Source organism: Alosa pseudoharengus, unplaced genomic scaffold (genome assembly GCF_046254945.1).
Source record: "Alosa pseudoharengus isolate Yale_2024_CS ecotype anadromous, Long Island Sound unplaced genomic scaffold, YU_APseudo_1.1 YU_APseudo_1.1_scf_4, whole genome shotgun sequence".
Lineage (NCBI taxonomy): Eukaryota > Metazoa > Chordata > Actinopteri > Clupeiformes > Clupeidae > Alosa > Alosa pseudoharengus.
This window is the reverse complement of record NW_027468774.1, coordinates 42,912,153-42,924,520: the sequence shown is the minus strand read 5'-3', so window position 1 is coordinate 42,924,520 and position 12,368 is coordinate 42,912,153. Positions and strand designations below refer to the sequence as shown.

Below are 12,368 nucleotides of genomic sequence, written 5' to 3'. Positions count from 1 at the left end.
AGAACACTCTCAATGAGTGACCTATACACTATGGTCAGGGAAAACTCCAAGAAGTGTAAAAAGTAACTCCAGTACCACTTTGAGCAGCAGCAGCCTATTCCGAAAAGCAGTCGGGAAAACCCTACTGGTCAAGTAGCCGAGTCAAGCACGCCAGGGGTCCTTCCGCACGCCCGGCCCGCGTCTAGTGCCATCACGAGACACCCGACGGGACCAGCAGACGCTCCCTGTCCATCCACTCCCCCGGAGCAGGCCCTCAGGTGCTCGAGAGTGGCTCCTCATCTCGACTGAAGGACAAAAGGAGAATCTCCACAACGTGGAGGAGGACACACGCGAGGCCAGTGGCGTCCTCCTTAATAGGACTTAATCAGGCTATTTTTACTCCAACAGCAGTATCGGGCCAGATGGAGTAGCGGCAATTTTCCGTCATTATCGCTCTTGATTAAAATGGCGTCCTTCTCTCCTTCCCACTCCTCTCCTCCGTACGTGACTCACGTCTCCTCCTCTCGCAGTTCTCACGTTGGACTAATTGACTCCCCCTTATGTCTGATGACCACTGTAACCCCCACCTCCCACCCACACACACACACACACCACCCCGGCTTCCCACCCACCCCTTAAGCCACAGTGGAATCAGACTCTTCAGGCCACCCCAACCTAAGTCATTAGGTGCAGCTCATCAGACGGGCACAAGGATACTGTGCTGCAGATGAGCGGAGAGGGGAGAACAGGGGGAAAGGGAAATGTAAGATATTTTCTTTCCCTGGAGCAGGAAGAGCACATTCAGCAAATATGCAAGCATACTGCGGACCTAGTTCCACCAGTGCTGACACGCACACACACATGCGCGCAAACACACACACACACACACACACACACAGAGACACATACACACCTGTAAACAGATTTGGAAATGAGAGTGTATGTGTAAGCATTTGTGAGTGTGAATGTGTATGTGTGTGTGTGTGTGTGTGTGTGTGTACAGGAATGAGGGTTGTAGGTTGTATCTTGCATATCTCTATGTCAGACAGGCTGAGTCCACACGTGGAAGACTGGTTTCCTGTTGCGCCGTGACACTATTACATGGTCTAACAGAGCCTAACTAATAACCTGGACGAGATCACCCAATTCCCTCTTCCTCTCAAGATCATCACATGTCAGACCAACAGTGCCCTGAGCCCCCCCCCTGCTACACACACACACACACACCACACACACCACACACACACACACCACACACACACACACACACACACACACACACACACACACACACACACACACACACACACACCACCCACACACACACACACACCACACACACACACACACAATGCCTTCATGGCTCTCAGTGAACTGGTATTTTGTTTTTGATCAATTGGGTGTAAAATTATTCTCATTTCGGTTATATATTGTAGTTAGGATAGCTTATATCAGTGAGTTATACTCAATATTTACTCTGTTTAGCTAGCTTGCATCTGAGTGAATGAACAAATTCTATTCACACTCTAAGACAAGCATGCACATTCAAATTCTTTGACACAGACAGACACTACTGTAAATCTTCTCCATTTGCAAAACTGGTTTCGAGGCGAGCTACTCGAGAGATGGCACTGGCTTTGACCGTCGCAGCTGTGTCTTGGGCTGTCTGGATGAATAGGGAATTATGGGTGCCGTGGAAACGCAGCCAGTGACAGCACAAGTGTCTGCGGTGCTCTTTTCGGGCGGCGGCAGGCGTCCCCGATGCTGGCAGACGTGCGCGCACCACCGAGGCTCAGTGTTTGGGAGAGACAGGGCCACTTCCTCTGGGATCTCATTGAACTCTGCCGAGAGCCCGGGGAGTCTGCTGCACCAGACACAAGGCCCCCCAAGCATTTATTTTGGGGGAGTGTGTCTGTGTGTGTGTGTGTGTGTGTGTGTGTGTGTGTGTGTGTGTGTGTGTGTGCTTGTGTGTGTGTGTGTGTGTGTGTGTGAGCGTGCATATGGATGTGACTGAGTGTGTGTGTGTGTGTGGGGGGGGGGGCACATGAAATGCTGCTGTGTTTTCACCGGGCCAAAGCACTTTCCATCAGCATCTCTGCCACAGGCAAAATAGCTGTGCCTTTCTTTTTTGTCTTACTCATACACACGCAGACATATGTCATGCATGTACACACAAACATCCACAGCTACCATCACAATCACACACAGACACATATGCGCACACATACAGTAATCACAAATGTGCATGCTCACATCCACACATATTCATACAAGCACACCACCATCATCCTGATACACAATCACACAATCACACACACACACACACACACACACACACACACACACACACACACACACACACACTTAAATACACAGGCACTCACATCCATATGCACGTGCACACATACACTCACACACACATGCACACACACACACACATTCACACACACATACACACACACTCAGTCTTGTCAGTTCTCCTCGCCTTGCTCAATCCTCCATTTCTTCCCTCCATCAACTCCGTGGCGCTCAGCAGTGGGCCGTGACATTACAGGAAAACAGGATGGGGGAGTGGCAGGGGGAGGAGAGGAGGAAGGGGGGATGGAGAGAGAGAGAGAGAAAGAGAGATGGAAAGCAAGGAGGCAGACTGACAGAGATGATGAGGAGAGGGCAGTGTGGGGGAAGGGAGCGAGAGAACAAGTAAGCGATTTGAGGGAGGGAAGGGACAAGTCAAGCGACTGGACGAGTGAGAGAGAGAGAGAGAGAGAGAGAGAGAGAGAGAGAGAGAGAGAGAGCGAGTGTGTGAGTGACTGGGCCAGCAACTGTGACCCTGCCGCATATAGAGAGGAGGAACACTGCCTTACTGCAGATACACTATTCAACCCCATGAGTGAAATGCCACGCATGGGGAGACCGATGGGGGGGGGGGGGCGCGTCAGGGGTACCCGCTATGTTGAGAGGTTGAGGAAGCAATGAAGCAAACCTGATGGCCCACCAGTGTGATCAGGCCCTGATTTCCCTGGAAAGGAAAGGCGGAATGACGCGGGGAAGAGGAGAGGCCATTCAGTAGGGTGAGTGGAGGTGGGAGAAGAGGGAGGATGGAGAGAGAGAGAGGCCAGGCAGTGGGGTGAATGGAGGGGGGATGGAGAGAGAGAGAGTAAGAGAGAGAGTAAGAGAGCCAGAGAAAGAGAGAGAGAGAAAGAGAGGCCAGGCAGTGGGGTGAATGGAGGGGGGATGGAGAGAGAGAGAGAGAGAAGGCCCTTTCACACAGAGATTACGCAAAATTTGCGGGAAGAGGAGACGTCTTTTTGCCGCAACGTGTGTCTGAAAACGAGATGAAAATTTGCCGGCCTGCTGATCTGTTCACAAGTCCCGGCGATTTGGGGAGCCAGGAGACAGGACCTATGGGTGGGACCAGCTAGCAAATTTAAACGTGACGTGCAATAGGGGGCGTGTAGACTGATATGCGTGGGCCTTATGCACCCTTCAGATGCAGCAGGTGTGTAATTTTCAAAACCATGGCGGGAGAACCGACAACACTTTGGCTAGCTGCTGCCCACATCTTTAGTAGGCCTACCTTGCAGATGCAATTGAAGTTGCTTTGCATCATCGTGCAGTGCTATGCTTCGATAGAATCGGATTCATCTTGCGAGCAACGTCTTCGGACAATAAAAAGTAATTTGGATGAGAAATTGAAGAGAAGCAAGGAGCAGTTGCATTAAGCATTACAATACCTACTCTTGTTCAAGAGCATTATCGCCTGTCCTCGAACAATACAGCAGGCATTCCTAGCATTAAAGTCCACAATATTCTAAACAGGTGCAGTTACCAAAGCAATCGGTATACAATGCATTAAGCATTACAATAAGAAGTGTGATTTCACCGATTAGACGTCCACATTTGAATAACCGCGGACTTAGGCTGTATTTGTGAAGTCTGGCGAATGTAAATGAGTGAAGTACACAGGAATATTAAACTATAAATGTTTTAATAGAAAGAAATGTGCTTGAACTATTTACAAGTGCAAAATGAAACATCCAACAGTGCAATGTAGGCATATTATAACTATTTACAAACATGAACTATTTACAAGTGCAAAATGAAACATCAGTGCAACAGTGTATTATAACTATTTACAAACATACAAAAAATACCATCCATACCAAAAATAGAGCCCTATAACTGCAAAATATGCAGTGCTAAAAAATTTTTTTTAATTTAAATTAAAAACAACAATATGATCAGTCCAGCTGCTGATAAGACGCAGACGGCCCGTTGTGTGACTCGTCCATGTGGAAGCTGGGGAATGGTGGCGGAGGAGAGTGGTAGGACGCTGCAGCAGGTGCACGGTAGTGGCGTGGGGTGCTGTGCTCTGGTACAGGAGCTGGTATTCTTGCAATCATGTCCCGCATAAGGGAAGACTACGACTGCATGTCCCTTTGGATACTTAGTCGGGTTGTTTCATAGGCAAATAAATCGGTGAAACACACAGGGGAATGTTATGGCCTGTAATTGCGAAAATGAGTAGGCCTACGAATTTACCTGGTTGGTTATCGGTGGCTGATTGTTGGCTTTCGGTGTTGGAATCGCTGGTGCTGGTGTCGGCGCCAGAACAGACACTGGATGCTGGGGATGCAGGTGTCGCCTCCATGCTGCTCTGAAGAGCGACAGGGTTGGCCTAGTGGCTGCTCCCCCAAATCGCACAACAGAGGTCGAAATATGGCCAATCCAGTCTCCCCCTGCCACTTCTGCCGTTGTGGTCATTGACGCTGTTGAATTTTTTGCAGGCTTTTTAATTTGCTGGTGACCTGCATCTTGTCCCGTGCATAGCCGAGGTCGCGGAGTTTTCCGGCCAGTCTTTCCAATATAGGACCATCCTTTACTGTCCCGTTCATGTGGCGCCTCATCTCATCTTCTCCCCTAAGGGCAAGGAGCGTCCGAATTTCTTGGTCTCCCCAGTGTGCCATGTTTTCTTTCTCCTTGTTGTTGTTGTTGTTCTTCGTTCTGATCAGCTGTGTGTGTTTTTAAATCTCCCGGTGGTGGGTTGCATAGGTAGCGTCACTAGACACCCCCGCCCACGTCCCCTTCCCACGCCCACGTTCCCCCTTTCCGCCTTGACCCATTCACACTGGTGGCGGAACGAAAAAACTCGGCAAAATGTCTAGGGGGCTTGGTAGTAAATTTGGCGAGACCCTTTGTCCCGCCTCGGTCTATGTGAAAGGGACACTCGTTCCGCGATTCTGGTACATAAAATCGCGGCAATTTTGCCAGTGTGAAAGGGCCTAGAGAGAGAGAGAGAGAGGCCAGGCAGTGGGGGGTTGGGGGGCAGGCTGAAGGCAGAGCTGTGACTAGAGAGAGATAGGGAGAGAGAGAGAGTGAGAACAAGAGGGAGAGAGATTGTGTGTGTGTTTGTGTGTGTGTGTGTGTGTGTGTGTGTTTGCGATGGCTGTGCAGAAATACAGGCAAGGCTGGGTGAGAGGTGGGCACTGAATGGACGTGAGGGGGCAGAAGTGTGAAATCAGCTGGGGGACCGTAGGCACAGACTGTGTGTGTTTTGTGTGTGTGCGTGTGTGTGTAAGTGTCGGTCACGGCAGGACGGGGTTTCACAGCTGAGGCAGCTTCTCCGCGGGGCTGCCATCCTAAAGCACTGCAGAGAGTGTCTGTAATTACTACTGAAACACACACACACACACAAACAACCATGCACACACACACACACACACATGTAAATATACACACAACACACACACACACACACACACACACACACACACACACACACACACACACACACACAGGGGATGCTGGTAATTACAACAGAAAAACACACACTAACACACACACACACACACACACAGGGGGCTTACAAAGACAAGCAGGCCATTCACCCACAAATACACATGAATGCACACACCCACATCCACACCCACACCCACACAGGATACTGGTAATTTCATTTGAAATGTGTACATACACACACACACAAACACAGAGGGAGCTTACAAAGACAAGCAGGCTATTCACACGCGCAGCGTAGGGTAGTTTGTGAGCATAAACACAAAATCTGGCACAAAACACATTTTCAGATTTTTCACATTCTCATCGTGAGTTCCCGTTGCGTTCCTGCTGTGAGTGCAACCACACAGAAATAAACACTACAGCCACATCAAGATAGTCCGGCTATGACTACTAAAGTAAGTCTGTCTCTTTGTGGACACCAGCTGGAGAACTATCATGCCAAAGAAAGTATACAAAGAAAGTATACTTGTGTAGCATGGGTAACATTGTGTCGCATATTTATGTAAGTAGACTGAATTGTGGGGGCGGTGGTAGTGTAGGGGTTAAGGAGCTGGGCTAGCGTGCAGTAGCTTGAAAGTTGTCGGTTCAATTCCCGGCTTCCACCGTTGTGCCCTTGAGCAAGGCACTTAACCCCAAGTTGCTCCGGGGACAATGTGATCCCTTGTAATATAGCTGACATATGTAAGTCACTTTGGTCAAGAAGTGTCTGCTAAATGTAATGTAATTGCCTCTGTTTATGAAATGTGGCATATTTATGTAAGTAGACTGAATTGCCTCTGTTTATGAAATGTGGTACATAAATAAATGTATCTTGCCGTGTACCAGAGAGAAAGCCTCCTAATGGCAGGCACCTCTGAAGTGAAGACTTTCAACATGATAACAATGCCAGCCAGACGCAGTCAGACCCGGTAGTGTCAAAGTGGAACTGCAGATATTTCAAACCCATTAAAATGTATGAGTTGTATGAATAACCATGAATTCGCACAGCAAACTGACACACGGCTGTCCCCTCTGGTTAGTGTTTTGTTCGCCCTCTTCCATCCTACACGGTACAAAACGAACTTTTGTCATTCGTCTCGCTCTCTTCTCCAACTTCAGTTCTCCTGTGTCTGTTGATGCCTCCTGACTTGTCTTTGGCCTGCCTATTTGCCTGTTCATTTGCTTATTCTACTGATAATAATGAGTGCATTTCGAATCCACCCACCCTTATCTGCTCACACAGCTTATCACTTTCAGCCGTCCACGGACTGAGCCTTTGAGTGGCGTTCCCAAGACGTACGGGTTACTTTAGTGCTTTAGTTTTATCATGCTTGTGCCGTTTGTTATGTTTGGAACACGGCATTGTTGCAAAGAAAGATCGGATCGTTTGGTTGGACGAACGAATGTCCACTCAACACATTCTAATTCCATGGTCACTGCAGCCATGTCTGTCTGTAAAAGGGCCTGCGTGGGCAGGTGGAGGCCTGTAAAAGCCAGGGGCAGCCACTCAGCCCCCCCCCCTCCCTCCAAAGCTCCATTAGCACTGAGAGCAGATGGAGAGACAGAGTGACGGGAGAAAACAGAGTGCCTGCCATTTCCAAAATGATACCCCCTCTACATAATAACTGCAGTAGGAGTGAACTCATACCAGGTTGTCCAACTATGCCCTGTTGCAGCATTTTGTCCTGTTTACATAAGAGAGAGGGGAGTAGTTATGTAGTTGTTACGGACCAAAGAAAGGGAGGGAGGAAGGAAGGAAGAGGGTGGGCCTGCATTTCCGTATTTGTGGTGTGTTGGCTCCCCCAAATGGTTACTTGAGGTCTAACAACAGTCTCTCTTATCCGGAACTTGCTATAAGGCTTGTTTTTTTGACAGAATCAGCTTATTTTTTGACTGTTGATTGTGTTTTTAAAAGAAAGGGTTAGTTTTGAGTTAGAAAACTAATAAATTATCACTATTTCACCTCAGACCTGGGAAAAGTGCTGATTCTGATATTTATATTCTTTATTGCATAATTCTTTCATTACCTTATTAACATATCGCCACAGGTCTATGTACCTAAACCCATTCTGACAGAAATATGTTACAACCCAAAATATGTTACCCCACAATATCTGATATGTTTATAATTTGCTGTGCTTGCCAATGACTACAAGTCTCCTGGGGTCTGCCTGAAATGAAAAAAAGATTCGGAACATTGGAGGCGAGGCATTGAGGCATGTTGCTATCTTAGCGTCTGATACAAAGTTTCATGTATAACTGATACATACACAAAGTTCATAACTGGCACCTTGAGCCCTGCTACAGCAAGCGACACCTTTGAAGGCAGTGAGGCAGCTGGCAGACTTCTGTTTCAGACGGACCTCATGTCGTATTACATGGGACTTTTATTTTGAAGAGGATATATGTCTGTTTTATGGGTGGTCCAGACTCCCACACTCAGCCACAGTCGCTTATTTGGTGAGTAAGATGCACTTATTTCCTCTTCCCTCTTGTGTGCTGTTATATTCTGTATATCCTCTGCACGCCTTTTACCATGGAGAAAACAATCGAATTACCATTTCAGTTAAAACAGAGTCCAAGCTCTTCTCACTGCCATTGGAACATGTAGTCTACAGGGTAATTCTTGTTCCTTTATACTAAATCTAAGGATGAGGAACTATTGCAGGGATTTCCTGTAGAGGTTGAATTGTGTCTGAATAATATTCACAGGAAACTGTACAATGTGTATGTGGATGTAACGATTACCGGTATAATGGTAAACCGCGATAAAAATGTTGACGATAATAATTACCGTTTTCATTTCAAACATCATGATTATCACTGTTGATTACCGCGGTGTGGAAACCGTGTGTTTAATCCTTCCCAGCTTCATCCGAGCCTGCTTTTGACATACAGTAGGCCTGGTACAATGGAACAAAACTGGTACCCTACTGATTCTGTTGTTTAATTGATGGTTTTAACTACGATTCGGATTAGGCTACACCTGATTTGAAAAGGCGGAACTTTTTCACCGCAAAATGTGCACTGTATCATGTAGCCACTCTGCTTCTTTTTATGTTCACGTCCACATTAAATCCATTCCACTCACGTTATCAGGAGAATACAGTAGCCTAAAGTTTTATTTTGAACACTTTGGTCTCATTGGATTTTGGACTCATTGCATCCAAATAAAAGAAATAGCAAACTCCAAGTTACTCAAAACCGGGATAATGGCTTATCCGGGTTTCTGTAATCGGGATATGATGTTTACATGCGCAAACACAAAACCGGGATACTTTGAAATCCCGATAATAACCGGGATACTGAAGTGCATGTAAACACGTTCATACATGCTTCTCTTTCCAAAGGAATGAAAGCTATTTGGACAGTGGCACACAATGGGCTTAAAATGACAGTGCACAATTTACAAATGAGATAAATAGCATCAAATGTGTAGTATTTCTTAAGAAATGAATACTTTAAAACAAAATTACTGTCATTATTATCTTTTAAATAATATAAAAGTGTTGACCTTGGCTTCCCTTATGAGTCGCCACTGGCAGACAGCCTAATAAATTGTTTGCAGACAAATCTGTGGCCTAGCGCAGTGAACTGCCATCAGTCAAATTATTACTCATCCTTACAGTGGGCTCCGCAATTTGGAAAAACAATATATATATTTGCAGCTGTGCTGAGTGTCATGTAGCTATCCGTTTTGTACAGATTACTCAGGTATGCACATGTGTATATTACACAGGTATGTCGTATGTCATATGTCGTAAAAGATTACAAGACAGAAACATTGAACATATTTTAATCTGTATTTATAAAAAAAATACTGTGGATTAGATTTAGAAGTGCTAAAATTGTGATCGATAGTGTAATAATGGCATTATTAAGTGAAGAGTACCTGATGACTTGGTTCAGGACTTGAAAAAGATTGGGACTTGGACTTGGACTTGGACTCGACTTGGCTTTGATGTGACTTGGACTTGGACTCGACTTGCCCTTCTCTGCTTTTACTTGGCACTTGACTTGGACTTGACTGCTAAGACTTGGGACTTGGGACTTGCCAGACTTGGTCCCACCTCTGCTTATTTCTCCTTTTTTTTTCTCATAATGACAGATATGAAACCTGAACACAAAACTGAAAGCCTGTGAAATTAGTAGTTTAAAGGCCAGTAGTTTAAAGTACATAAAATAGCATAGTTAAAAGACATAAAAAAAAAACAACATAGAATGAATCTAGCAGTTATGGCAGAGGCAGATGGGGAGGGCACTTTTAGACCCAATCTGCCCACTAAACACACATTTTTGTTGTTTAGTTTAAAGTAGTTTTGTCTAAATCTTATTTATGTGTTATGTCTATTGATTGTGGCGATTGAGCAGTTGAATATCCAACAACACAAATGGCAATGGTGCTCCCACTGATAATGTTTGCTGCGTGAGAGCGGGATGAGAGTGTGCTTCATGACTTTTACATTTTCGCCAATCGTCAATACGCATTCCTGACTTTTTCATGACGTAACGCATAAATGTGATTAAACCCAAGCCAAAGGACTTCTTCATTTACAAATAAATAAAGCATATTTTTGTTTCACTAGATGAAAGTTATCGTCAATTTTCAATAAATTGATAAGAAAATAAATCTCAACTATGTTTTGCAATTTTCACTTGCTTTATAGCAAATAAAAAGTAGACCGCAACAATGTCAGAAAAGGCCTGTGAGAGGATGAATACTATTACTTTGTGTGTGTCTGACATATTCTTGTTTTCTCCTCCCTCATACAGTGTGATGGCAGCTACTGGAACCCACCAAAAAGTGCTGATAAGTTTGCTTATATTTTTGTTTATTTTTGTAGTGTATAAACGGAACAATACTTTAGCACCTCAGACACCTCAAGTGGTCCACATTGCTAAGGAAAATAATACAAATGAAAATTACACGATCCTCCTCATATGGTTTTGGCCTTTTAAGAAAAAATTTGACCTGAACTCCTGTGCATCAAAATATCACATCAATGGCTGCCATCTCACTGATGACAGAAATCTGTATTCCAAAGCTGATGGAGTGCTCATCCATCATAGAGACATCTATGATAATCTGTCAAATCTTCCCAATCTGCCACGTCCTTTCTTCCAAAAATGGATATGGATGCTCTTTGAGTCTCCCCAGAATTCGAAAAGAATTCAAGGGCTGGACAACTTGTTCAATGTCACCATGAACTACCGGCGGGACGCTGACATTACTGTGCGCGAGCAGCTGCAGTGCAACACTAAAGAAACTGAGGAGCCCATTCCGGTCAAAAACAAAAAAACAAAAATTGTTTGTTGGATTGTAAGCAACTGGAATGAGAATCACGCACGTGTGAAATATTATAACATACTTAAGGAGCACATTGAAGTTGAGACATTTGGGAGGCATTTTAACCGGGTGCTTAGTAATGAGGGGTACACCCAGACAATAGAAAACTGTAAGTTCTATCTCTCTTTTGAAAATACACTTAAGAGTTCTGACCACACAGCGATTGACTACATGACTGAGAAACTGTACAGTCCACTCCGCCTGGGGACAGTGCCTGTTGTTTTAGGGCCACCAAGAGACTCCTATGAGAGGTTCATACCACGAGATGCCTTCATTCATGTTGATGACTTCAGTAGCCCCAAAGAGTTGGCAGACTATCTACTCGGGATAAATGAGACTGAGTATCACCAGTTCTTCAACTGGCGAAAACACTTCACAATGACGGGTGTCAACTTTGCAGAGGAGCATGCGTGTCGGGCATGCCAGTACATCCGCGAGAGAAAAAGCTTCCAAGTTTTCACTAATCTCAACAAATGGTACTGGGGATAAAGACTACTGTGATGAGAACTGACTCCTACGGATACACTGGGTCGTCACTTTTAAGTGTTATAAAGTGCACAGTCTTTTCGTAAGTCATCATAACACTGTGGTTATTGCTATAACTATTTATGCTCAGGTAATTTTATGTGGATATTTTATTTAGTTTTATTTAGTATAGTATAGGTAGTTTAGTATTTTAGTATTTTTTATCTTTTTGTGTTTCGTGTTTATCTTGTTTTTTTATATTTACTTATATTACATTTTCTGCTGTAAGTGCATATTGTGTGTGATGTCTGTATGCTACTGAGACTTTGAATTTCCCCTTGGGGATCAATAAGGTATCTATCTATCTATCTATCTATGTACTTAATACTTCCTTCATGAATATCATAACGATTAAAATAAAACCCTTGTTACCATTACAGATGGTATAATTTTGTATTTGCATAATTTTCAGGCTACATTTTGTTTTGTGTCAAAGCATTCATTGTGTGGGGGTAATGGAGCCTACTGCAATACATTTTCAAGTTACAGCTCTTGCAGATTTGTGCCACAATACATTCATGTTAATTTATGTTCAAAAATGCTGACCAGACAAATATTGATTATTGATGGATATTCTGAATACTCAGATACCACCCACAGTACACAATCCAATCAAAATGTCTGGCAACTGAAGACATCTACTGAAAAGAAGCATTATGATACACTATATGTGGACAATTGTGCTTACCAATGTTGTTATTAGCTGGTTGAATGCATGGTATGCATGGTATGTCTTTTT

General features: G+C 44.6%; 1 protein-coding gene across 2 annotated transcripts; it reads left to right on the top strand.

The window, feature by feature from the left end:
• The first annotated feature begins 8,158 nt into the window (after nucleotides 1–8,158).
• On the top strand, nucleotides 8,159–12,006 carry LOC143102666 (4-galactosyl-N-acetylglucosaminide 3-alpha-L-fucosyltransferase 9-like). Of its 2 annotated transcripts, none has more exons than XM_076266426.1 (2): nucleotides 8,159–8,217; nucleotides 10,531–12,006. In XM_076266426.1, the coding sequence occupies exons 1-2, from the start codon at nucleotides 8,174–8,176 to the stop codon at nucleotides 11,591–11,593; spliced, it is 1,107 nt and encodes a 368-aa protein (XP_076122541.1). In that variant the 5' UTR covers nucleotides 8,159–8,173; the 3' UTR covers nucleotides 11,594–12,006. The 2 variants fall into 2 exon arrangements, with proteins under 2 accessions (XP_076122541.1, XP_076122542.1); XM_076266427.1 differs by lacking the exon at nucleotides 8,159–8,217 and adding an exon at nucleotides 8,228–8,376.
• The last annotated feature ends 362 nt before the right edge of the window (nucleotides 12,007–12,368 follow it).